At 42.7% G+C, this 24,333-nt stretch overlaps 1 protein-coding gene across 1 annotated transcript in view; it reads right to left on the bottom strand.

The window, feature by feature from the left end:
- Positions 1–217: 217 nt before the first annotated feature.
- ARHGAP1 (Rho GTPase activating protein 1) overlaps positions 218–24,333 on the bottom strand; it is a 52,565-nt gene continuing 28,449 nt past the window's right edge. Inside the window, exons 4-13 of the mRNA XM_018562139.1 lie at positions 19,914–20,001; positions 14,818–14,949; positions 12,803–12,889; positions 12,145–12,243; positions 10,343–10,450; positions 9,939–10,015; positions 6,559–6,636; positions 4,099–4,227; positions 2,140–2,243; positions 218–788 (exon numbers count right to left, since the gene is read on the bottom strand). Coding sequence (XP_018417641.1) covers positions 609–788; positions 2,140–2,243; positions 4,099–4,227; positions 6,559–6,636; positions 9,939–10,015; positions 10,343–10,450; positions 12,145–12,243; positions 12,803–12,889; positions 14,818–14,949; positions 19,914–20,001 — 1,082 coding nt within the window. The 3' untranslated portion in view covers positions 218–608. The remainder of the gene's footprint in view (positions 789–2,139; positions 2,244–4,098; positions 4,228–6,558; positions 6,637–9,938; positions 10,016–10,342; positions 10,451–12,144; positions 12,244–12,802; positions 12,890–14,817; positions 14,950–19,913; positions 20,002–24,333) is intronic.

Here is a 24,333-nt window from a genome sequence, read left to right as displayed (position 1 = left end):
AACGGTACCAGCAGTATAGAGATGAGTGATAACTAAACCCTGCCTTCCAGCATCCTCTTCCAAACTAAAATGTTTAAGTGGAGTTCTTTCTTGACAAACCAGCAACCAATCAGAGCTTAGCATTCATGTCCCAATGTGAATTCAAAAGTGGCCACTAGAATGGGATTGACTGCCATGACAACTCCTGGAATAAGGGAGGGAAAAGAAAAACACAAGCTAAAATTGTCAAAAAGCGTGCAAGTATTCCAACTAGGGGAGAGGAGTATTATAGGATAGAAGGTTCCCCTTCAACAACTGTATGGGGTCTTTACACCAAAACACAACACCTCACACCCAACATGCCATTGAACATCACAACGATCACACAACACAAAAATGCTTAAGCCTGCCAGAGGCATCAGCTGTCACCGAGCGGCATACACCGAGTAGACACATGGGCGGCTTCAACTAGAAGGGTATTTGTGCTGTAATTTAAGTTGGAGATGCCAGCTCCAACACGTCACACATAGGTGTTTACATACAGAATGGAACGGAACAGTGCTGCGGGGCAGGTGGTTGTGTGGCGTCAGATTGGCAGTGGCGGAGTGCTGCAGTGACAACATACTGGTTTACAAAGAACGTTCTTCAAACAGCTCCTTCTGGTTGTCCAGCAAGAACTTGGTGAAGGTGTTGATGGGATTAATGGCTTTTAGGGTCATGGCCACGTCTTTCGCCCACATGAAATTTGGCCCGAATACCACCGCCAGGTTAGTGTTGGTCATCTTATTCTCAGAGCTCCGAGCAGAAACCTGCAAAAAGAGAGAGAGGCCAGAAGGCAGATCACCACACAAATTCTGAGATGTGCCTAGTGGTCAACAAAATGTCCATGGCCAGCTGTCTACACTAGGGCTGCAACAACTAATCGACAACATGCCATTGTCTACAATAGGGGCGCAACAACTAAATCGACATAGTTATACAGCAATGCAGAATACCACCAACTATAATGTATTGCTGGGACTTGTAGTCCTATATAGCTGGTGGTATTCTGCATTGCGCTGTATAATATTATTGCTGGGATTTGTTGTACTCCTCTGTAGCTGGTGGTATTCTGTATTGTGCTGTATAAGGTACTATTGCTGGGATTTGTAGTCCTCTATAGCCAGTGCCATTCTGCATTCATTGCTATATACATTTTACACTTTTCATTTCACTATATTGCGCACCACATTTTTTTTTCTTATTTACTTCCACCGCTCCAAGCTTGCTCCTGTGATGGACTACAATCTCACTACAAACTAGTAGTCCCATTCTGGAGCCATTTTTAAAAAAGTATTTTATTTTTTTATCCGATTAATCAAACTCAATAATCGGCTAACGAATCGATTTTTAAAATAATCGTTAGCTGCAGCTCTAGTCTACACCATATGGAACAGCTCAGGTTTACTTAGTAAAGCACTTCAAAGGCAATGATAAGCAGTAAGCCATTGATGTCACATCTGATTTCACCTTTATGATTTTGATGACTGACTGGCTGCAGGATTTCCTAACACTGCTTTTTGCTTGTTTACAGAGCTCAATAGCTGAGGCTGGAATTTAGACAGGCGTCTGAATGCATTAGGGCCACAACAAACACTGAGGGGAATTGATCAAAACTGGAGCAAACAAAATCTGGGGCAGCTGTGCACGGCAACCAATCAGCATCCACCTTTCATTTTCAAACCTTAACTGAACAGACTGCCATAGGCAACTGCTCCAGATTCTTCTGCTCCAGTATGGATAAAATTCCCCCCATTGTGTTTTCCATCTGAACGCATGCAGCAGTGCTTGACAAGAAAAGGCTGACCTAAACGTAGCCTCCAAATTGCTATGTGTACTGCTCAACTACAGTCAATGGGATTTTCCTGACCTACGCTTGAGGTGTTCCAAATGCAGGAAAACACCCAATGACATTGAGCCCTTATTGTACCAAGTTTGTGAACAGGGCCAACTGATCGGAAGCCGATTAATCGATTATTGAAAAAGTTGACAACTTTTTCAATAATCGATTATAATCGATTATGTCGATTAGTTGTTGCAGCCCTAAAGTACAGCAGTACTCAGATGGATGCAGTGACAGCAGCTTCTAAGTCTAGATCCTACTAAAATACAGGGTCTCACCTCCACAAGAAACTCTGTGAGGAACCGCAGGACCTCATAGTTTTCCTCAGGCAACGTCTTCAGAACTTCCCGAGTGGATTCCACTTGCTTCTCTGGTTCTATACCTGCACACAGAAATCGGTTTCAGGAAAAAACAATCCAGGTGATCAAAGCACAGAAAGCAAACAAAACGTTCTCTAAACAGAATATATGTCATAAGTGGTGTCAAAGCAAGATTGACTCATCATTGGAACGTTTTATGTACTGTGTTATTCTTACCAACCCTTGTTATATCTATTACTTTCCGTGGTGCCATAGTAGATATTGGTGTTCCTTAAATAAGAATTTAATTAAAGTATAACTCAAGCTAAAACTTTTTTTAAGATATGGATGGAGTGGTGAATGTTAGATCCCATCAGGTTTTACTTTTTGCCAACTGTGTCCCGCGTTGTAGAGATTTCCATTCATTTCCTGTAGACACAATGGGAAGTGAGAGAAAAAGCTCCCCAGCACGGGGGAAATCCTCTCTTGTTACTGGAACGCTTCCCTCCCATTCCTGTTTTAGTGACAATTTGAAAGGTTGGATTTTTCCTTGTTTTAGTGCGGTGACCATGGCCACTAGGACAAACAGACCGGCAAATCTCTGCTGCAGGGGCACAGAAGAAAAATACCATTCCTTGTTCTATCGAAAACCAAAATGTTTGGGTCTTAAATACACTTTAAACCCCTGCAGATGACACTTCTGCGGGCTCGCCTCCTGGCCAGTCACATGACCTAATGTGATCTTGGACGAAGGTAAGGATCATCAGAGATTAGGGGGAGCTGCTGATTGGTCAGCTTTGTCTGAAGGTCCATCTCCTGGGGGAGGCCACAGGCAACCTGATAGTTCCAAGCAAAGCTCCCGATTTCTGAGCGGGTCATTTCTGAACTCAAAAGGGCAATAACGAACTCGCCAGTACTTGGAGGTAGTCGATACTGCACAGAGAGATTTTCCATCTTGACATTGACTATGCAAGTTGTCTCATCTCTGTATGTTGCTCCAGCCACCATTGCCTTCCACAGCTAGTATGGACAGGATGGAAAAGTGGGAAAATCTTACTGAGAAGGCCAAAGAAAATGCTACACCCCAAAAAGAAAAATCAAAGCTTCCTTTCTGCACTTCAAAGTGCAAACAAAATGAGTGAGTTGATTTTAAGCACGCCATGCACATCCTAATCATGTCCCTGCAGGAGCCTACAACTCGGAGAGCACAAGGGGGGCTATAGATCAGCCTTTTTCCCATGAAGGATACCTTGAAAAAAAATGTTCAGGTCTCTGGGAACCCCTGAAATATTTTTCAGATCTACAGCTCACATACTAGCTGTCCAGCCACCCCCTGGGGAAATGTTCACACTATTATTATAAATATATTGTACTATAATTATGGTCATCCTGGTCCTCTGGTTGCCTGATAGGGATAGTGGGAGCTCCCACATTAAATAAATGATGAAGCTGATTTGGCGGAGACACATGCATGCTTAATACATACTGAAATATGCATCAGCAATATCAGAGATTAAATTGAATGAAACATTATATAAGACTTTTTTTTGTCTCAGCAGCCACCTAAACAAACATCCGGACTTTGCTACATGTGCCTGAAACCCCATTGTCTCCACCAGCCCGGCCAGTGTCTTCTCCATTCCCCATGCACAATGCATCTTATCATCCCGCTCCGTCACCCTTTAGCAGTGGAACCCCTGGGGACTGCTTGCAGAAACCCCGGTTGAGAAACCCTCTATAGACTGATCAGTAAAAGGCAAGGCAGCAATATACTCGATACCCTGCTCCAGATCAAATCATCAAAGCTTGTAAGCTACAGTAGCAGAGCTCATTTACAACATGCTCCCTTGCCTAGGGGACCCACACAGAGCAAAGGCTACAATTGCCATCACTCTGCCCATGCTCTTAGTGATGGGAAGTGTAATATAAATGACTTACTGGAGAAGTCAACAACATATTTGTAAAGTTTGAATGTCAGAAGCGGCTCTGGCAGCTCTCGGAGGAATGTCTTGAGAATAACTGCTGTCAGGTGAACATCATTGTACTCCACGAAACTGATGGGAGTTCCTGAGTTAAAACAAAAAAAAAAAATTTTTTTGTAAGTTTACTCATATTTAAAAATGTTTAACGTTATAAAATGTAACCTTTTGCAAACTTTTATTATCAGGCCACCCACAGCTAAGAAACAAAACTTAGTGATATGTTATCTACTGATCTGAGCAAATTCAGCACCAAGCCCTTTACACTTCTCTGTTCTCATTCAAGCAAAACATAGGTGTCATAATCCAATCTTTAAATCTCCCTAAAGATAGTAAATAGGAACGCCAACCAAGGAACCAGGTTTGTGACTTGTAGGGTATTCAAACAATTGTTTGTGTCATACATAAATCTCCAATCCGGATTCCAGGCGTCACCAATGTGATGATGCTGATTCTCTGGCAAACAAGCAGGCAGAAATGACAGGTAGCTGCAAATCTAAATCAGGAAACAAAGGTCATCAGTTGCCTGGCTGGGCATTGTGGCATCAGTGTGCTAATCACTACTGCTGTCCGGAAAGAATAAAAAATAATTGGGCAGATAAAAACAGTTAAAACAAATGATATTTCGACTGCATACAGTTGTAGGTCAGCCTTTAGCTAAAGACCTGCAAGATACCAGCACTTGGAAACTAAAGAGCAGTAGGATAAGCATTGAACCCAACCCCAAAAATAATCTGCAGCATTCAGTGGGAGATTTTGACCTGTATAAAATGTAAAACCATGTATAGAGTTGCACTCTGGTAAGCAAAATATAACTTTTGTTAGGCTTCAGTAATGTTGGGATATGTGGGAAGTGATAGGGATTGGGTAAAAAAAAAAAAAAGGGGTGGGGATCCCTCTGCAGTAGGTTTCAGTATGTGTGCATTTTTGGGTGGTGATACAAGGGATGGGGCAATAGGAGTTGGGGAACCCTGTGCAACAGGTTTTTTTCCCCTGTGCCGAAGGGACGTGCTGCTAGACGGCTCTAGCTCCCACTGCAATCAGCATGGGAGTGGCTCCTGATACATTTTTGTTTATTGTCATGTGACAGTTTTTCTAAAACAATACAGACTAATGATTTCAGGACAGTGGTGGAGCGCCAGAGCCCGGTCCCAGCTGCAACCCTGGGAGTTCTCATGAAAATGCCAAGTATCTGCACTGGTACTCTAAAAGTATCTGTTTTGATGCGTTCCTGTGTGATCCGATGCAGCTAAAATAGGGCAAGCAGTGTTTTTTTCTGACTGCATAAATATGGACTGCACTGGTGTGAATAGAGCGCTTCCTAGAAGTACTTCCTTTTTCCCAAAAGTGGTCTCTGCCTTTAATCTTAATAAATACATTATATTGCCTTCCCGTCATCCTACTCCAGTGTATCCTACAGAAGTTTCTACATTGTTTGGATAGTGTGTGGGCTATTGGAGTTTATCTTTGTCACATCTTCCTTTAGTGCCTGTTCACACGACGTCCGTTTTGTGTGCTGACCTGATCCGTACGCTCCTGCACTCAAAATGCATCCCAATGTATCCCTATGTGTTTTATGGGCTACAGTTCTCACGTGCGCAGTCCGTTCAGGTTACGACAGAAAAGTACTGCATGTCACATTTTGTCCGGTCAGGAAACGGAAAACGCGTCCAAAATGCCTCAGGACCCGATATCAAGTGAACAGGCCCTGAAGGACCTAGGAAAGGTTGTCTATCATTGCTGGGTTTTAAGGCAAGAATAAAATCCTTTTTTATTTAAAAAGTGTAACAAATAAAAGCATTATAGATCCTAAAAAGATGTAATCTTTTTTTTTTTTTAGGTAGGCAAATTAGTTATATTATTAAAGTCACATTAGCCAGCGCATACCGATGCTCCTGGATCACGCCTGGGAATCCAGGCTTCATTAAGCCCTGGGCACGAAAGGATTAGAGACCTGATTATATAGCAAATGTTCCTCCTCCCTACATAGTTTCCAATAATATCTACATTCATTCCAATAATATCTTATTTCATTTCTATTCAGTCAGTGTTATCCTGATAGGCTTCCAGAGCTTTCTTCTCTGAAACACTCGCCATCCACGACTACAATGCCAACAGGCTTGTCTGTATCTTTGACCCCTACACAATGTGTTTCAATGAAAAATGTTTACATTTGGACTTGCTTTTTTGCTTTTACGCTCTGCGCTTTGTCTTACCGTACATGCGCTGCCTTTCTTTGGCTTTTTACTGTGTTCTTCATCAGCCCTTTCATCATCTAGGCAGCATGCTTTGTTTTTGTTATCCTTTGGCATAAAATCTTATCAACTCTCTTCTGTGTATCCTGTACCATTATGTACTTAAGGTATTATACTAAACCCTGGCAAACTAAAATAAAGCAAAGCCATTATACAATTCTCACCTGTGTTGCATTTCTGCTGAATTTCTCGCACCACTTGAGTGCTGGCCGACCTCCGGAATATCCCCTCCGTGTCAAGAGCTGCAAGGTCACAGGGTGAAAGGTTAATATGTGCAAACAAGCCGGTTCCTCTTTTTGCTAACTTTGTAAGTGGCAGATGTCAGCACAAAGCATAATGGTTACATCTGTGGATGGGAGTCATGTTTATCAATAGTTTCATCATCCCAAACACAATATAATTATAATACAGCGAGGGCCGCAATATAAATCAAGCTGCGGGGACAAAGGGAGAGCTGGAAATTCTCTTAGTTGCTCCCTTATGACCTGTTGAATTGTCCCCCTTATGACCTGTTGAATTGTCCCAAGACAAAATGTAAGTTAAACACCCATATTTTCCAGCCTGCACAATAACTCGATTTTTTAATTGTTTAAAGCAAAACTTTGCAGTCTTTTGAGATTCTCTGTGGTGGAAATATCTATTAATGTACTGTGTGACACAAGAAAATAAAAATTCCACCAACAGATCCGCAGAGAGGTCAGCCCCGTGGCCTGTTCATAACAGGCTTTTGAATGGCATGCTTAGAAAAATTTGACAGGAAATTGCATCTCAAGTCTGAAGAGTGATAAGCACTCCTTTCCGGTCATTTGGTTGGACAGACACAGAATAATGTTTGCAACACTTCCACAGAAATAAAGCAACTGACCTCAATGTAGAAAAACTCTGCCCATCCTGAAGAAACAGCCATTAACCCCCTCTGACAATCTGTTTATTATTGTTCTCCAGCACAATATGGATATAAAAGGGGGATAGCTTATTAAAAAGCCCCCTTTTCCTCCCTGCACCCCGCAGCCAAAACCTTGTTGGCTTTCAATCCACAGACAGCTCAAGTCCCCACTGGCAATCGAAGCCAATCAGAGTCAATGATCATGCAATCATTATGTCCGCTGTGACAGAATGATCACTTGGAGGCCAGAATCTGCTTTGACCAAAAGAAGCCCTCAGCCTGGACACAAACACTGCCAGGTTGCAGCAGGATCTGGTGTGCCATTTATTTCATAGTGTAACTGTCAGATGCAATTACAATTTAAAAAATAATACATTTGTCAAAAAAAAAAAAGTTAGAATAACATTTTTTTTTAACAAATTGTTTGCACATTTGTCAGCCTAAAACAGGGATGCGGAAAATTTGTTAAACTACTTGTCCAAGGACTAAAGCACGGGCCCAATCTACTTGTGTTACAAAACATAATTTTAACCCAAATCGTATTTACCCGTGCTAAGAAGCGCTTCTCTATAGACATGTGCGATTCATTTTGGAAAAACTCGTTTTTCGGACACATTATCGTTATTTGGAGATTCGGATGTATCCGAATAACAGAAATGACGAATGAAGACGAATTCAAATTTCTGAAAACGAAATTTCGGATGAAATTCGTTAGCGGTAGTCTGTACGAATGTTATTTTCATCTGAATCCGATTCTGGAAACGAATTGACTTTCGCACCCGAACAACAAAAAACGCAAAATCCGAATCAAAACAACACGGAACTAAACAAATTTTTTGCCGGTGCGCATGTCTACTTCTCAACGAGTTGCGAGCACTCGTTGGTCAGCGCAGTCAGGTGATGTTGCTTCTGAAAGAGTGAGCGAAACTTGTGAGCGAAATTCAAAATCTATAGTGCAGGGCTGCGCTGGACCGCAGTAAGCCCTTGTTCACACCTGAACGTTTTGTAGCGCGTTCTACGCTCGACGAACGCTCTACAAAACGCTCAAACATGAAAATCCCATTGTTTTCAATGGGTCTGGTTCACACCTTGCCGTATTTCAGCCCGTCCCTAACGCGCTACAAAACGGCCCACGCCTGAAAAGGTACATGTACTACTTTGGGCCGTTTTTGTTGCGCGTTTCCATTGGGATACAGCCAAGTAGCCCTCGGAAACGCGCGTTTGTCGCACGACAGACGCGCATATGCAATACGCCTAGGTGTGAACCAGGCATAAGGGGTACAGATAGTACACCCGTACCGGTGGAGGGGAAGGACTGTTCACTGAAAGGCCCAGATTTGAGGGGGGGGATTCCATATTCACAAAATTACTTGGGTAAGTGAACTTCCCCTTTAATGCACATTGTACGTGTTTTTAATATTTTTAATCTTTTTTTAAAATCACTTTTTTAATTGTATTTGTTACATTATAACTATTTTTACATTTATTTTATTATTATCTTTTTCTTTATCACTTTTTTTTTAACTTTATCACTTTAAATATTTTATTCTTTTTTATACCTAACTTTATCGCTACTACACAGGGATTAAAAAAAAAAAAAGGGCCCTGGGGGGAAATGGACAAGCAGGCTGCTACAAATGATCTTGGCGGCTGTACACATTACTTGTAGAAAAGTACATTTTACTACATACTATGTTTAGCCCGCAGCAGGGCTAAATATAGGGGGGGGGGAAAACACCTGCCTAGCGCCCAGAACTGCATGTCCCGCAATCCCGCACCCTGCTAAAAAATAATATATTTTTTTGTGTTTTTTTAGTATTAAAAATGTAAGTAGACATGCAAACTAGTCAAGAGTTATTGTCAAGTAAGCTGGTGCTGCTAAATTTGGCCTGGGCATCAATGACATCCAGTCACAAAGGGGTTGATAGGCTTCTGCCATCATTTAAAACCTCTTGGAGGAGGAGTAATATTTAGCATCAGGCAAGTAGCTGTATCACATGGGAAATCAAGTAGAACTGCAGGATAAATATCAGCAATGCAGACTGAGCCTGAGAAACTTCTTGCATCAGAATAAAGTGTAAGGATATTAGCATTCACAAAGGAGTTCGGTGATCGTATGAATGCACAAGGCAAGAGACCTAGTGCACTTAAAGAAGTCATACAAACGTCAGATATAAAAATGTATTTCAGCTAGTAGTTAGTACTTCAACTGTCCTGAGATCAGACTGAGAGGGAGGGGTGGGGAGGGGTGGCACTGTACGCCAAAATGGGCTCTGTTGCTTTGCCTAGTGCTATCAAGTCTAACCATTAACAAGTGTCTATGGGCAATTAAGAAATGCTTGATGTGCTTGATAAGTGTCTTGCCTATTAGTGATAGTTGTAAGCAAGTATCCCCTGGGACACTACCAACTCAGACAATAACCGCATCTAGCCAACATCAGGTAAGAAATAATTCATGATGATGGAAAAATAGGCAAGGGACAATGAAACAATTTTATAAAGAACCAAGTCAGATGAACAGAGCAACCAATTAGGTGTTAAATTCCACACGGAATCTGACTGATGGTGTTTAACCATTTTCTACTTCACCAATTTTCATAAAAGTGTTTGTTGTTAAAGGCTACGGCCATGAGAGAGACGGGAATTAAGATTCCTTACCATTCTGTCGAAGATAGAGCACTGTCTCCTGTATAACATGGGGAATCTTCTCATTGTCTGGGCGCTTCTCCCTCAACCTTCATGGAAAAGAGGGATGTAAGAGTAAGGATTGGAAGAAAAAGAAAAAGAAAAGGCAGGGTCTAGTGCAAGATAGGAAAATACAAAAAAGGATAAAGCGCACTCCTGTGGGCACAATACAATTAGGTGGCTATTATGTAAAGGTGTGCAGAAGCTCCTCAATACAGGGAGAGGACCCTGTCTATTCAAAATTGCAGATATGGACAAAACAGGACAGGAGCGCAACTACTAAAAAGGACGTAGATAGATATTACAAACCTATCTACGTCCTTTTTGGTAGTTGCGCTCCGGTCCTGTTTTGTCCATATCTAGTGCAAGATACTCACTGCTGCAGAGAGACACCGAACTGCTGGTTAGGCAGAGGCGGCCGGGGAGGAGCAGTCTTCTGACTGGCTGGTTGGGTCTTCATTGTAGAGCGGATAAGCTTGTCATACCTTGAGCATAGGGAAAAAAAAAAGTTCAGGAAAATACGGTAAGTCTCTTTAAAACCAATCTTATAAACACATGGCCAAAATGTCTGCTGCCTAATGTGTCAGTTGACGCAAAACTGATATATCAATTTTTGATAGATGCTGCAGAGTTAGAGAAACTGTCACTTTGCCCATTCAGGACGAAGTGATAGGTTCTCTTGATAGGACACCCACTGACACGGACACCCACTGACCTCAAGGTTAATGATCCTTTTCCCCCCTCCCATGTTAAAGTGTTTGGGCTTGGTGCTTGGCCACTCAGGCCTGAGCACTGCATTCTGGGAGTAAGGGGAGAAGGTCACATGCTTCCCCATTCCTGAAGTACCAGGTATCTATGAAGGCTTTGACAAATGAATAGAAAGGTGGGGGTAGTATGGCGAAGGTATCTGTGGGTGTGGGTGGGGAAAGTGATCTGTCAAGACTCAAGAGAACCAGTCACACTGCCCCGAATGGGCAAAAATTAAAGATTATTTTTAAGCCACGTGTGCATTTTCTTCTATTTCTCAAGGTGAAGAACAAGGTGCTGGATCTACACTACTGACAAGTTCTGTCTCTCCCTGCTGGATTTTGAATGACTTTACATTAGAGTGCAACAGGAGGAGCTGGAACACACGATATTGAAAAAAAAGGGACCCCACCACTAGGAATATGGCAGGCATACCTCACTGCTAGAATAGCCACAACATTTAGGAAGTTAGGAACTGACGGAATCTACTAGAAACAACTATTTTCAGATGGAAAAACACTTTAAAGTAAAACTCAAGGCAAACCACTAAATAAACATTCGAAATGCATTTATTGGAACGGTTTTGCCTGCCAGATCATGATAAATTGTCTTCAGTCTTGTGAGTCACGTCCCACTATCATCCTGACTGCACTATGTCAGGGTTCAGCTCGGCAGCATCCTGTGTCACCATCAGAGAGGGGAGGATGAGGATGAGGATGAGGATGAGGATGAGGATGAGGATGAGGAGAGAGAGAGAGAGAGAGAGAGAGAGAGAGAGAGAGAGAGAGAGAGAGAGAAGGGGGGAGAGAGGGGGAAAAAGAGAGAGGGAGATAATTTTTAATCCAGTTAGGACTCTTTTGAATTGCACAGACCTGCCCTCCTAACACTATAGGGTACCTGACTGGGGAACAGATAAGTTATGTCTTCTACTACCACTTCTTCATTGTCCAATCACAGGCTGGGGAGAGTCCTGGATGAAGTTGTATTGCACCGCTGCACTATAGTCTGCAGAGACATCTCAAAAAGGTCAAGACCTGGTTATGCGATCTAGCAGTGATAACTAGATCACAAGTCTAGCTGAACAGTGTTCTAAAATCACACAACGCATAAAACAAGTCTCCTGAATGGAAACTGCTACCACCAAAAATGGGTTTACTGCACTGCCAATGTTTGTGTATCCTTACAGGGATGCTGCAGGTACAGTATTTCCTACTGCGACGCTAGACCCGATTATTCAGTTAAATTAAACTTTCCCAAATTTTTTTTGAAAGATGAATGTTAAAGCTTTAACAGAATGGTCTACATCAAAACTTACATGACAGAAGCAGGTACAATCTGCAAGAAACATTCCTATAATCTTTGCAATGTATTGAGTTGACCTACAGGTGACTGTTTTCACTTCAAAACATGTGCAAATCTCAAAAAGTCTTACTCGAGTACTGATTTGGGGATCCCCAACTGCTCCATCTTGATAATCTCATCCAATTCACTCAGGTAATTTGCATAAAAAATCTTCCGACCAAACTTGAAGCTAAAAGACAAAAAACGGGAAATAATCTCATATATTTCCTTTACTGTTCAACATTATTACCAATTGCATCAATGTAGCTTTGTGGCCAACAGCGCTTTTCACATGTAGCGTTTATGGCAGTGGTTCTGTATTGTACCGGAGTATGAATTGCACAGTATTTATGACTTTACACACCAGTTCTCCTTTAATGGTGTTGGCGGGGCAGAGCCAGCAAATTATTCTGGTTACTGGTTTAGAGGATCAGCTGCTTTCTCTATTCAAAACCCTGCCACCAATCCCTGTACTCAATCTTGTTTGATGAAGCGGTAAATAGAAGACTAGTTCTTGTTTCTCACAGCAACCAACAAGACTGCCCCTTCCATTCTATCATATGGACTAAAATGATAAAACGAGAAAAGCTGGTATGTATGGGAAAACAGAACAAGTCTGTTAAACGAGGGCCACCAGAAGCTATATAAATAAATGTCCACTGCTCACAGAGATGACTTTGTGGTGTATTTTTGTTCTTAGATTAGCAATCTCCAACGTTCTCATATACAACACCATTCAGAAGCCTCACCTGATAATAGGTTTAAACAGAACCAGTAAGGTCTTGATGAACATCGTGGGGTGGACAATGTACAAAGCCTTGATGTTCTTTTTGTACCTGTGAAGAAGACAAGGATATAAAGTTAAGGGGTCAGTCCAGCTAAAACTAAGATTTCATTTTCAAGTGAAATCCAAAAGGTTCAGTCACCCAATGGTTTTCTTATATCCCTTGGGGACTCCATCAGTTAGACCACCACTCCATATGAATATTTTCAGATTATACTGTATTGCATAGTGGTATCATTAAATCAGACCTATGAGGTAAAACTGACGCCTAAAACATTAAAAACTGTAGCCTAAGGTAAGTCTATGGGCAAGTGTCAACCTCTGCAGCCCCCCTGGGCTCCCCCAATAATGGAGAACCAATGATGGCATGGATTTTCCCATCTGATTGCTACTAGTTTCCCAAAATTAGGGCAGTGGGCAGGAGCGTCTGCCTGGGCAGATACCAATGTATGCACCTTTATGCCATAATCATTCTATAAAAAATTACTAATTGGTGGTCAATTCTTCCTAGGTCTGTGAAGGGTCTCATTCATCCAGGTCATGGTATATCTGTAAAAAATAAGTCAAGGCAACTGGACTTGCTGTATTTTTCTTGAAGACTTCAAGAAAAATACAGCAAGTCCAGTTGCCTTGACTTATTTTTTACAGATAATTCTTCCTGTGGTAACCCCATATCTAAAAGTGGCTTTACACTGCTCCAGTCTGCAAAGAAACATCAATAGACAACAGAATAGAGAAAAACACACTTCACGGCACCATTCCATCCACATAGTTTCCCCTCTCCTGATGTCACTGGGAATATAAACAAAGCGCTTCTCAATAGCTGGTATGGAACACTTATGTTTCCTGTACAAGACCTTCTCCATGGACACAGTACAGATGAAAGGCAGACCTGGCAGCTGTACTCATTTCATTTGTATACATCTCTGTGCCAGCTCGGCTGGATTCCTCGCTTACCACAGCACAGCGGGGTAACAAAGGTGAATAAACACTTCAAATTAATTTCCTTTTAACATCAGGATTTTATACTAATGCAAGACAATTATTAAAATTCACATTTCATATTAGAGCAGCTCAGGATTTCAAAATGCCACTATTTTTTTAAGTTTATAAAAAATAAAAAAAAGAAGAGGAAAGAAACCTGGACATAAATAGTAATCAACAGATAGATATCCATCAATTCTGCTATTGATTATTGGTATGGGGAATATACAGCAAACCGCACTATTAAAGGGGTGTATGAGACACCACATCCCATCTCACACACAGATTTGAAACAACTGCCAACTTGGGGTTTTTAAAGGTGTCATATATTGGTATGGGAGTATTCAGAGAGGTTGGAGAGGGTCCATGGACCTGCCATCATTTCCTAATCTGAATGCAACTTGGATCGGGCAAATATTGCATTATGCCTGTGGGCACCTTAAAGTTCAACTTCCTATTCAAAGTTCAGCGGCATAAAAAAAAAAAATAGGTATTTTGTTTTTATAGGCAGTAGAGACATTTACGGATTTCAGAAGTGGAAGTGGACAGAAATATAGACAAGAGAACATATTAAACCTATTAAGCATCCCTGCACAGTGAAGCTAGTGAGAGTCAGCTCTATAAACCTGCAGCAGCTATTAATTTCCTTCTGTGATGGTCAGATTCCAGACAGACATTCTCAATGGCCAAAGCTCTGGCACTTCAAATTAGTGTCAGAATTTGACCGTTTTCCCAACCCAACTGGATGTGTCAGAGCATTGCCTGTTCATAAAGGTCCACAATTCAGGGGTAATAAATGGGAACGAAAGCCGCTAGCAGGTATACAGTGCAGGTACCTACAGGCATCATCATGATAAGTGTCTGTGTTGCCTCGGAGTGATTGGATGAGATTCAAATCTGCACATATGACAAGCTAGAGAATGGAACTAGAGAATGGCAATGGATCAATAGAGATCCTCCTTTATTTGGATACCAAGATCAGGGTTGGGTCCTTACTTGCGGTCAAACTCTCGATACGCATCTCTCAGCCAGCCCAGAGATGGCTTGTTCTCACTGGTCAGGCCATGGTGCAGGTAGATCAGCGTGTAATCACTTTCCACATACTGGTCCAATGTGTGCTTCAGATACCTGCAGGGAAAAAGAAAAACAGAGGTCGCATATCAGTCATTAAGGATGTCGGTCATTAGAATATGAAGATCTCTTAGTAAGAACAATTGCACTTTAAAAGGACTTCAGGAAAGAACAAAACGGTCCATTTTAGAAGTCCCTAATGGAAGCTGCCATTTCCCAACTTTGGAGCCAGTGAATCGAAATCTGTTTGGCTTTACTACCTGGAGGTAACATGCAGTGCATAATTATCAACTTAGACCTGAATATGTTTTTCTTGGAGACAGTTTAGTTTATAATATACTCTACTGTTATCACAGTGTAAATAATAACTAATTTTTAATCCCCGTAATTAAACCCCAAAGTCAAGAGTGTAACTGCCTGGTCTATACATGACCTGCATTTTCTGTGTAAAAAGTGTACTCTGGGGCTGCCACATGGAGCACAGACTGGTGCGGTGAGCGGGTCAGGCTTGTGATGCCCTATAAAAAGGGTCAGTTCACCAATAACGAATATTTCACTTTCTGGCAGATTACCTAACAGTGAGCCAGTAAGGTCCATGTACTTTAATTTCTATGTCAGCATGCCAGCAACAATGTGGTAGTATTCTAAACCACCGCCATTACTGACCTTTTTAAATTGGAACTCTGGAGAATGCAACAGTAGGAATGGGAATGTTGGCAGGGATACCCAAACACATATAGAATCCAGGTTTAAATCTATGGCAGCGCAATCTTACCACTAGAACAGGGATAGGCAACCTCGGCACTCCAGCTGCAGTGAATTGAGAAAATTCATCATGCCTCTAGGAGTCATGCCTGTGGCTGTCAGTCTTGCAATGCCTCATGGGACTTTTAGTTCCGCAACAGCCGGAGTACTGAGGTTACCTACTTCTGCACTACAGAATCCACAAGACAGCAGAAGCCACTGAGAGAACTGGACCTTTCATTTTTGCTTTCTACCCACACGGTTTTTTTTTTTATGTGCATAACAGATTCCTCCTTAAGAGTGTTGACTGAGGTATCTCCCATTGCTTGAACTGTATCCTGACAACAGTCACTATATGAACGCCCGGACAAGGCCGGCAACTCATTGCCGGCTCCTTCCATCAGCAGCGGCCGAGGGACGTCAGCTGAAATTTGCACAGTCAGCCGGCATTCTTCGATCAGCTGATCAAAGGAGCCAGTCAGAAAGTCTTCAAACAAACAGGGCTGGCAGCCAATGAGCTGTCAGCTGTGTTTGGGTATTCTGACAGCAGCTGGTGGCTCATCAAGAACCAGTCGAAATTCGTAGGTGTAAGGTGTATGATCAGCTTTACAGTTAGAGCTGCAAGTGTCCCCTATGTGCACACACAATACCTCCCCCTATCCCAATGGTAGAACCATCTAAAGCTCACCAAACATGTTTCAAAATGATTTTACAATCTCCGATAGATCTACCAACAAGTATGTAATGCAAGGCTCTGCCTGATTGTATACAGACTGACTGCATTGTTTAGGTAGGTCCTCATATTACATAGTGCTGGTAGCTCTAAAGCAATTGTACGGAGATTGTCTAGTCATATTGTAGTTTGTGTGGTGAGCCTAAAGGATTACCATAGGGAAAAAAGGTACAAACTTCATTAGTCACCTCTCCCTCCCAGCCTGCTGGATGGGCAATAAAGAAGAAGAAGAGGCAGCAAATTGATGATGATAGACCTCTGTTCTGTTCCCCCGTAAGCATCTGCACAGTGTTAGACTAACAACTGTGCAAACCAATGGAACCAGAGAGGGTCACAGTGCTGGCCTTTCCCGTCCTAGTCCAGAGGATTGCAGGAAGCAAACGAAGATCGATTGAGACATTTATATTGACTGTATGTATACAAAGATGTAATGTTTTGATGAATACGTTCCTGGATTATCTTTTATACCTCCCCAGAGTTTAGCATCTTCTGTTTATTTTCTTTACTTCCTCCTAATTCTGCTTTGTCAGTGCCCTGAAAGTCTATGTCGGGTATGTCTTATGTTTTGTTGTGCAATTTCCTTCCACAGTCTTCCTCTTTCCATTCTTCTTTATGTTGATCAAAAGGCAAAGCAACCCACTAACATATGTCAACTGGGACACGGTACCAGGAAGCAGTGAGGAGGTGCCGGGTATGAAGGCCAAATATGAATGTGGTGTGAAGGATGTGTAAATAAATTCATCAGAGGCTATAAATGGCAATAAAGGCATAAGGAACACAGGAGATTTATGCCACATGGTGATGTTAGTTACTCGTGAACAAAAAGGCTGCCTTTGAATGGAAATTGAAATCACCCTTTAAAGCTGAACTCCGGGCACAAAGGATATAAATTCACTTTGTGTGCACCAAACGCTTTTCCAAACAGTTATTACTTTGTAAAAATAGTGGTGAGGTCATTGCTGTGCTGTACATAGCCTGTGCAGAGAGCTAAGAAGAAAAAGAAAAAAAAAAAAAACACAGGAGGGAACAGAGACAAGACCAGTCACCCTGCACAAGGAGGGAGCGCAGCAGTGACTGGTCTTTACTACAGGAAGCTTCACGTTTTACATTAGATTACTGCACAGATCTGGAAGAAATACACAAAGATAACCAGGATTCAAGGAAGAATTCACAGGCTTCCAGTATGTAGACAATATTTGCTTATCAAGGTGTTCAGCTTTAAAACTGGCTGAAGCCAGTATTTATGGATGTAGGTCTTCTATATGGGGGATAAAAGGTTAGTATTGGGAGGTTGCAGATTAAAGCTCAACATTAGCCACTTTTTCTAATGGAGTGCGGAAGTGCAAGGACTACAAGGCCAACTCCAGTGTCAGTTTTCCATTTGCCGATACCCCCTCCTGTATTAAAAAACAAACAAAACAAAAAAACACAACCAGAACACCACCACTCCACGTCCTGTGAGCCGCAAGCATCAAGAACCCACCATGGACTCGCAGGAGAATGCTGGCCATAATAGCGCCATGTCATTCTGGGGGGCCAATCTCTACAGCATTTAGGATCCGCCTACTGCTGTAAGGAGAACAGATAAAGGGGACCCAGTGATGACACGCAAGCTGACCAAAGACTCCAGGAAAAATGCTATGCATACAAATTCTAAAAAAAGGGAAGGCAATGTGGACCTGGGAATTAAATTGTCCCACTGTGGACACTTTCGTACGATTTTAAAGATGTTGCCTGCACTGCTATGCACATTTCTCCTTACGTTGCCTGCACTGCTATGCACATTTCTCCTTACGTTGCCTGCACTGCTCTGCACATTTCTCCTTACGTTGCCTGCACTGCTATGCACATTTCTCTTTATGTTGCCTGCACTGCTATGCACATTTCTCCTTACGTTGCCTGCACTGCTCTGCACATTTCTCCTTACGTTGCCTGCACTGCTCTGCACATTTCTCCTTACGTTGCCTGCACTGCTCTGCACATTTCTCCTTACGTTGCCTGCAGTGCACTGCTATGCACATTTCTCCTTACGTTGCCTGCACTGCTATGCACATTTCTCCTTACGTTGCCTGCACTGCTCTGCACATTTCTCCTTACGTTGCCTGCAGTGCACTGCTATGCACATTTCTCCTTACGTTGCCTGCACTGCTCTGCACATTTCTCTTAAAGTCAGACAGCAGATGGAAACCTTCCTGACTCTACTAGAACATTTGCTTGTATTTCTGCTAGTGCCCCGAGTAATTTCCCCTTTGATTACGGCACACATTCGCCGTGGCATCGTTTTAATAAGCTTATTCAATGTCACAGCATTTATTTCCATCCAGAGTTGCATTCATTTTTCACCAAGATCTTGTAGTGATGATGGGAGAGTCGGACCTCTGTGTAAAGTCTTCTCCAGCACATCCCAAAGATTCTCAATGGGGTTAAGGTCTGGACTCTGTGGTGGCCAATCCATGTGTGACAAGGATGTCTCATGCCCCCTGAACCACTCTTTCACAATCTAAGCCCGATGAGTCCTGGCATTTTCCTCATGTAATATGCCCAATGTGCCATCAGGGAAGAAAATAAAAAATCCATTGACGGGAAAAACCTAGTCATTCAGTATATTCAGGTAGGCAGCTGACCTCCTTTTTTGGGCACCTAACGTTGCTGAACCTAGACCTATTATCCAATGGAAGGCTCGAACCTATTCGCTTAGCTAAATCCAGGTGGTGACTTTTTTTGGCCAGGCAGTGTATATGTTCGCTTGACCTTTATGCGAGTTTCCTCTTTGTATTTCCAATCCCCCGTACGTGTTACAATGTACCCAATTAACAATATACACAATGTATACAGTGTGACAATGAACTTTAGAATCACCGAAACTATGTAATTTAGGGCCTACCTAATCTATCCAACCAGGCAGGCCATTGAACTACATAGTTGCTGGTATACCTAATTATCTGGTCAGATTGTGGTGAGCCTAAAACATACTGGAAGGATAACGGGCCATCATCCAAACAGGGCCCGGGGTGCCAGCATATCTATGTATGAGAGATAGGGCCCTGGGGTGACAGCACATCTATGTATGAGAGATAGGGACTTCAGCTGGTAAGCTCAATGTGAATGTTTCAGCATTCGCTGTAAAGCGTTGTAGCGTGTAGACTTATATGGGTATCCATTACAGCCTTTTTGTAAGCAAAGTTTTGGAGAAAAGAAAAAAAAAAAAAAAAAGCTAAAAAGTCTGCTATACACAAAAGCCCAATCCTACAAAGCCATAGTTTGGATTAGTCTGGCAGTCCAGCCAACACAGAAGGGTTTCTTTTTACAGCTGGAAATAGTAATAAAACCATATGGAATGCAGAGGGCCGAGCACCAAATATGGTGCGAGCTCTTACCCCTCGGAGGAAAACATCAGAATCTAAGTAGGCCAGCTGCCCGCTTCTGTGTCAGGCTCTACAGCAGACCTTTATGTTTGTACGGCAGAGGCTGATTAATAAGCCTGGTTGGGAATATGGCAGGCCAGCTGGCAACACAGCACCTAGGGATTACTATAGACACTTACTCCAGAAGTTTAACGTGATCGAGCTGGTGACACGGAGGCAGGCGGCAGGCGCTGAACATGACAATCTTGCGCCCGAATTTGTCATCGCCTGTAAAAAAGGAAACAGAAGGTTACAAAATAACAAAGGCGCATTCTGCATAATCCAAGATATATCCAGTGCTAATGGGCACCTGTTATGTGGGCCGATCAAACAAATATCAATGTAGGGTAGCTACAGACATGGGGAAAGGATTAGAGATGAGCAAATGTGAGGGATTCCTTTTCCCTGAACATTTCTGGAGAAACAAAGAACAAAAACAAAACAAAAATACATTTAGGGCCATGCATCAGAGTGAGTGGAGGAGACAAAATGAGGGTGGTTTTTAAAGGTTCAATAGACTTTAATGGTTCCAGAGGGTTACAGGCTTTACCTAGCCAGGATCTGTTTTGGGCCAAACAAAAATGTCTCCTTAACCAAAATTTCTACACTTTTTCACAGAAAGAAAAATCACATAGACAAAGTGGAACTTTTCATTGATGAATGGGAAGCCTCTGTGCTTGCCATTCATTTAGAACAGAGGCTGCAGAAAAAGAGATTGAGGACTCTGTGTCCTCAATTTCTTTTTCTATTTTAAAAAGGGAAATATCAGGGGGCTGTTTAGAGCCCGAATATTTCCCCAAAGCCTCCCACCGCAACAATAAAAAAAAATGTAAATAAAAAAAAATTAAAAGTAAATAAAAAAATAAATAAATCCTGGAGGCAGGGCGCTGGGTGACATCACACGCCTGTTGGGGGGGGAGGCATTTTTTTTCATCTTGCCTCGGGCGCAAAAGTAGCTAGCTACAGCTATGCTTGTGTGGCTGCCGGCTGAATGTGTTAGACGCCACAGACGGAAAGGGGTAGGACACCTCTCCCCGTGTGCGACGTGGGCCATATTCGGCCAGGGAGGACAGGACACAGGCACCTCTAGAACGCAATGGAATGCAAGCCGGCTGACTCCCTGCGTTCAAGGGCAGGAGGGGGCGTGGGGTTGTATTGAAGTCAATGGCACCGCAGCCATGCAGTGTGAACGCCTGCCTGCATTCCGCAAAAATAGTGCTTGCAGCAGTTTTGCAGATCGCACTGGACCGGACTGCAGGCACTAATGTGCCTGCGTTCCAGGTGCGTGCGATCGCACTGCGGGCAAGGGGCGTGGCTGCAGTGCCATTGACTTCAATGCACCGCCATGCTCCCCCCCCAATGCAGGTGTTTTTTCGTTGATAGATCTCATTAAGCTTGTCATTTGAAAAGTAGATCTCCGAACGAAAAATAGTGGGCGCCCCTGCCATAGATTGTTCACTTCTCCTACCTTCTCCAAACTCTTCACCCTTTTGTGAATAACCCAGTTAAGACAGCTCTGGAGTCATTGGTTAAAGGACTGGACAGCTTTACTGGATGGCAACAGACAAACTTGTCACGCTGTCTTGTACTTTACTCAGAGCATTCATCATTGCACAAATTTACATAGATATCGAAGTGCGTCTTCAAGCCTTTGCATTTTAGAGCAATTTCTCTGATGATGTTCACAGGGCACCTAGAGACATTACAGAAAGATCACCGGATTCATCCACTTAAAGACCTACTATGGAATGGGGGAGTCACGTCATGTTTATATGTCTGTAGGCCAAGGGGTGGACATATGAATGTGGAATTCAAGTGCCAGTCTGCTCAATCCAGAAGCCAGCTCTATTGACAACAAGTAGAGAAACCTCAAAATGTTAGGCACCAGCTGCCATTTTTAAGGAACATTGGCTACCTGGTTCCCAATGTTTGTCCAGCCCTGCAGTAAACCATCGCATAAACCCCACTGGCCGAGCCCTCTGTAGCAAGGAGCCGGTTGGCTGGGATGAACTTCTTCCGGCCTATTTCAATTGCTGTCCAACCATCAGGGGTGTCAAAAGAGCAGCCCCCATCACCTCCAACGGAGGTCATACTATGTCATCTAGATCAGAAGACCTCCCGTCACCCAAAGCTCGGTATGTCTGGATCCGCCCAGCTGCGTGAGTGACAGCTTGCTCTGCCTATATAGAGGCAGAGCCAGCTGCCCCCGCCCCATCCGTTCCGCCAGTCAGCACTGGAGGATCGGAGCGGGGAGGGGGGAATCCAGCCCCTCCCCTGTCACGGCAGAGAGCTGTGACAGGATCGAGAGGTGAGCGAACGCCGGTATCTGTTCGCTCACTTCCCGATCTACTGAGCCGACCTGTGACAGTCTCATGGTCACACGTCGGCTAGAACTACGAGGTGAGTGAAAAGCACTCACCTCATAGTTCTCCTTTAATTAATTAATTTTTTTGATTACGGTTTAATTAATAAAAGTAATTTCAAATCTGCTGGTTGATTCTGCTGAAGTGACAGTTATTTGAACTGGCTCATTGGATAAACCTACTTGCTGCTAAAAGACTAAAAACTAGAAACACTGGAACATAAAAAAAACTACAATCTGGAGCAGCTGTGCATGGCAACCAATCAGCTTCTCTCTTTCATTTTTAAATCTTAACTGAACAAACTGAAGAGAGAAGCCGATTGCTGATTGGCCACTATGGGCAACTGCTCCAGTTTTGATAAATTCCCCCTTACATGTCTTGTCTTATAGTAGAAGCATGTAAAAGTGGGAAAAAAAGAAGAAGTTTGAAAAAAAATGTATACAGTTTATACAAAAGTTTGGACACCCCCGGTCAAATGTGATGTCTTTCTCGTTTGTGCAGTAAAAAGTTTTTTGCTTTTTTTCTGGGGACGAAACCAACATAAAATGTTTCTGCAAATTGTAATACACCATCAATGTACTGTGATACAATGTACGATTTGTACACCCTTTTATCCAGCACTGTGTGGCACCTTCCTTGGCAGAAATCACAGACGATTCTTAAAAGAGTTTCTGTTCTTTAGAACCGGTTTCTCCCCTTTTTCTTGCATAATGCTTTTATTTCAGAAATTTGTAGGCTTCCCGGCGTAAGCTACAAGTCTGACTCCTACCTATAGATTCTCATTATTTCATTTTATACATAGAAAGCAGACCAAGTGCTCCACGGAACCGCTCCTTATAATACCACTAACAGGTGACCGCAGAATATTTAGTAGCAAGGAACACCTCAATCCAATGATTTTGAGGGGTGTCCCAATACTTTTGGCAATATAGTGTGTATGTACTAAAGCTGTGCATTTTAGCCTTTACTTGGCATTCAGCTTTAAGGTAAATTCAGTGGACTTTCTGACTTCGGATCAGTTGCACTGTTGACTGGATATCATCTGTAGTTCAGATATCAGTTTCACTTATTGCTCTTTAACTTTACATGACAGTATTTTTATGCAAAAATATGTTGGGCATTCAGCCTGCGGCCACATGACTCTAATGTGCCGTCTTCGGTTACACAAGGAGTTACATTATGCTGTACAGGATAAACATCCGACATAGCTCCGGCCTGTAGTATGACCATAACACGGTACATTAAAGGATCAAGCATGTGCCCTCATTCCACAAGCCCATCTGTAACTGACAACATCACTTAGCCAAGCAGTAACGTCAGACCTCCTTTTACCGCCATCATCAGAGTATACATGAGGCACTTTGTGCAATATCTTCATTTGGCAGTGTGTTGCTGGATCAGGACCCTGTCCCCCAACAGTCCTCCCAGGCCCATTTGACAAAAGTTGATTTTTCAAATCGACTTGTCGACAAAGCCAGTCCAAAAAGGTCTTGGCTGAGAAGTCCAAACTTTAGTAGAACTAAAGCCACAAGCTTTTTTGTTTCTCTCTGGTTTTGGATAGAGTAAGAAGGGGTTATAATCCCTTTTTTAGCCTTCTGTGTCCATCGGGGAGATTTCCCTTTATTTACGGTCCAACAGCTACAACAGGGAAGGAGGGAGGGAAAGGAAGCACTGGTGGTCTGCAGGATCACCACAACCAGTGCCCCCATTTGAGGATTTCCCAGATATTCCTGTTCTTAAATTTTGATATTCACTTTCAGTAATAATGGTCACCAGGACAAACGGAGAGGGTGAATCTCCCTAACTAAGACACGGACAACAATAAAAACCGGACAGGTGTTCTAATCCCTTTCTACTCTATACAAAAACGTAAAGTGCGTTTACTAACTTCTAGATGGATATGTTTATTAGGAGTGGGATAGAACTGATGGAAATTTAATACAGAATGACATATTTTTCGTTTTTGACCATAGATACCCTTTAAGGTCCCATGCAAGGACATCTGAAAATGAATGAGTGCCAATCGGAGCAGTTCACACCAGTGCGTTGCGTTGCACTGAAAAAAGAGGTAGAGCAGCCTCTACTTTTTTTTAAGCCCGCCGGATAGAACAGACTGGGAACTGCCAACGTGTGTGAACGGAAGGCAGAACCAATTCCTTATATAGCTTAGGGTAAAAATCAAACCCCCCCCTCCCAA

This window comes from Nanorana parkeri, unplaced genomic scaffold, assembly GCF_000935625.1.
Source record: "Nanorana parkeri isolate BGI_ZX_2015 unplaced genomic scaffold, ASM93562v1 scaffold562, whole genome shotgun sequence".
Lineage (NCBI taxonomy): Eukaryota > Metazoa > Chordata > Amphibia > Anura > Dicroglossidae > Nanorana > Nanorana parkeri.
The sequence above is the reverse complement of the archived record's forward strand: the minus strand, read 5'-3'. Positions and strand labels throughout refer to the sequence as shown.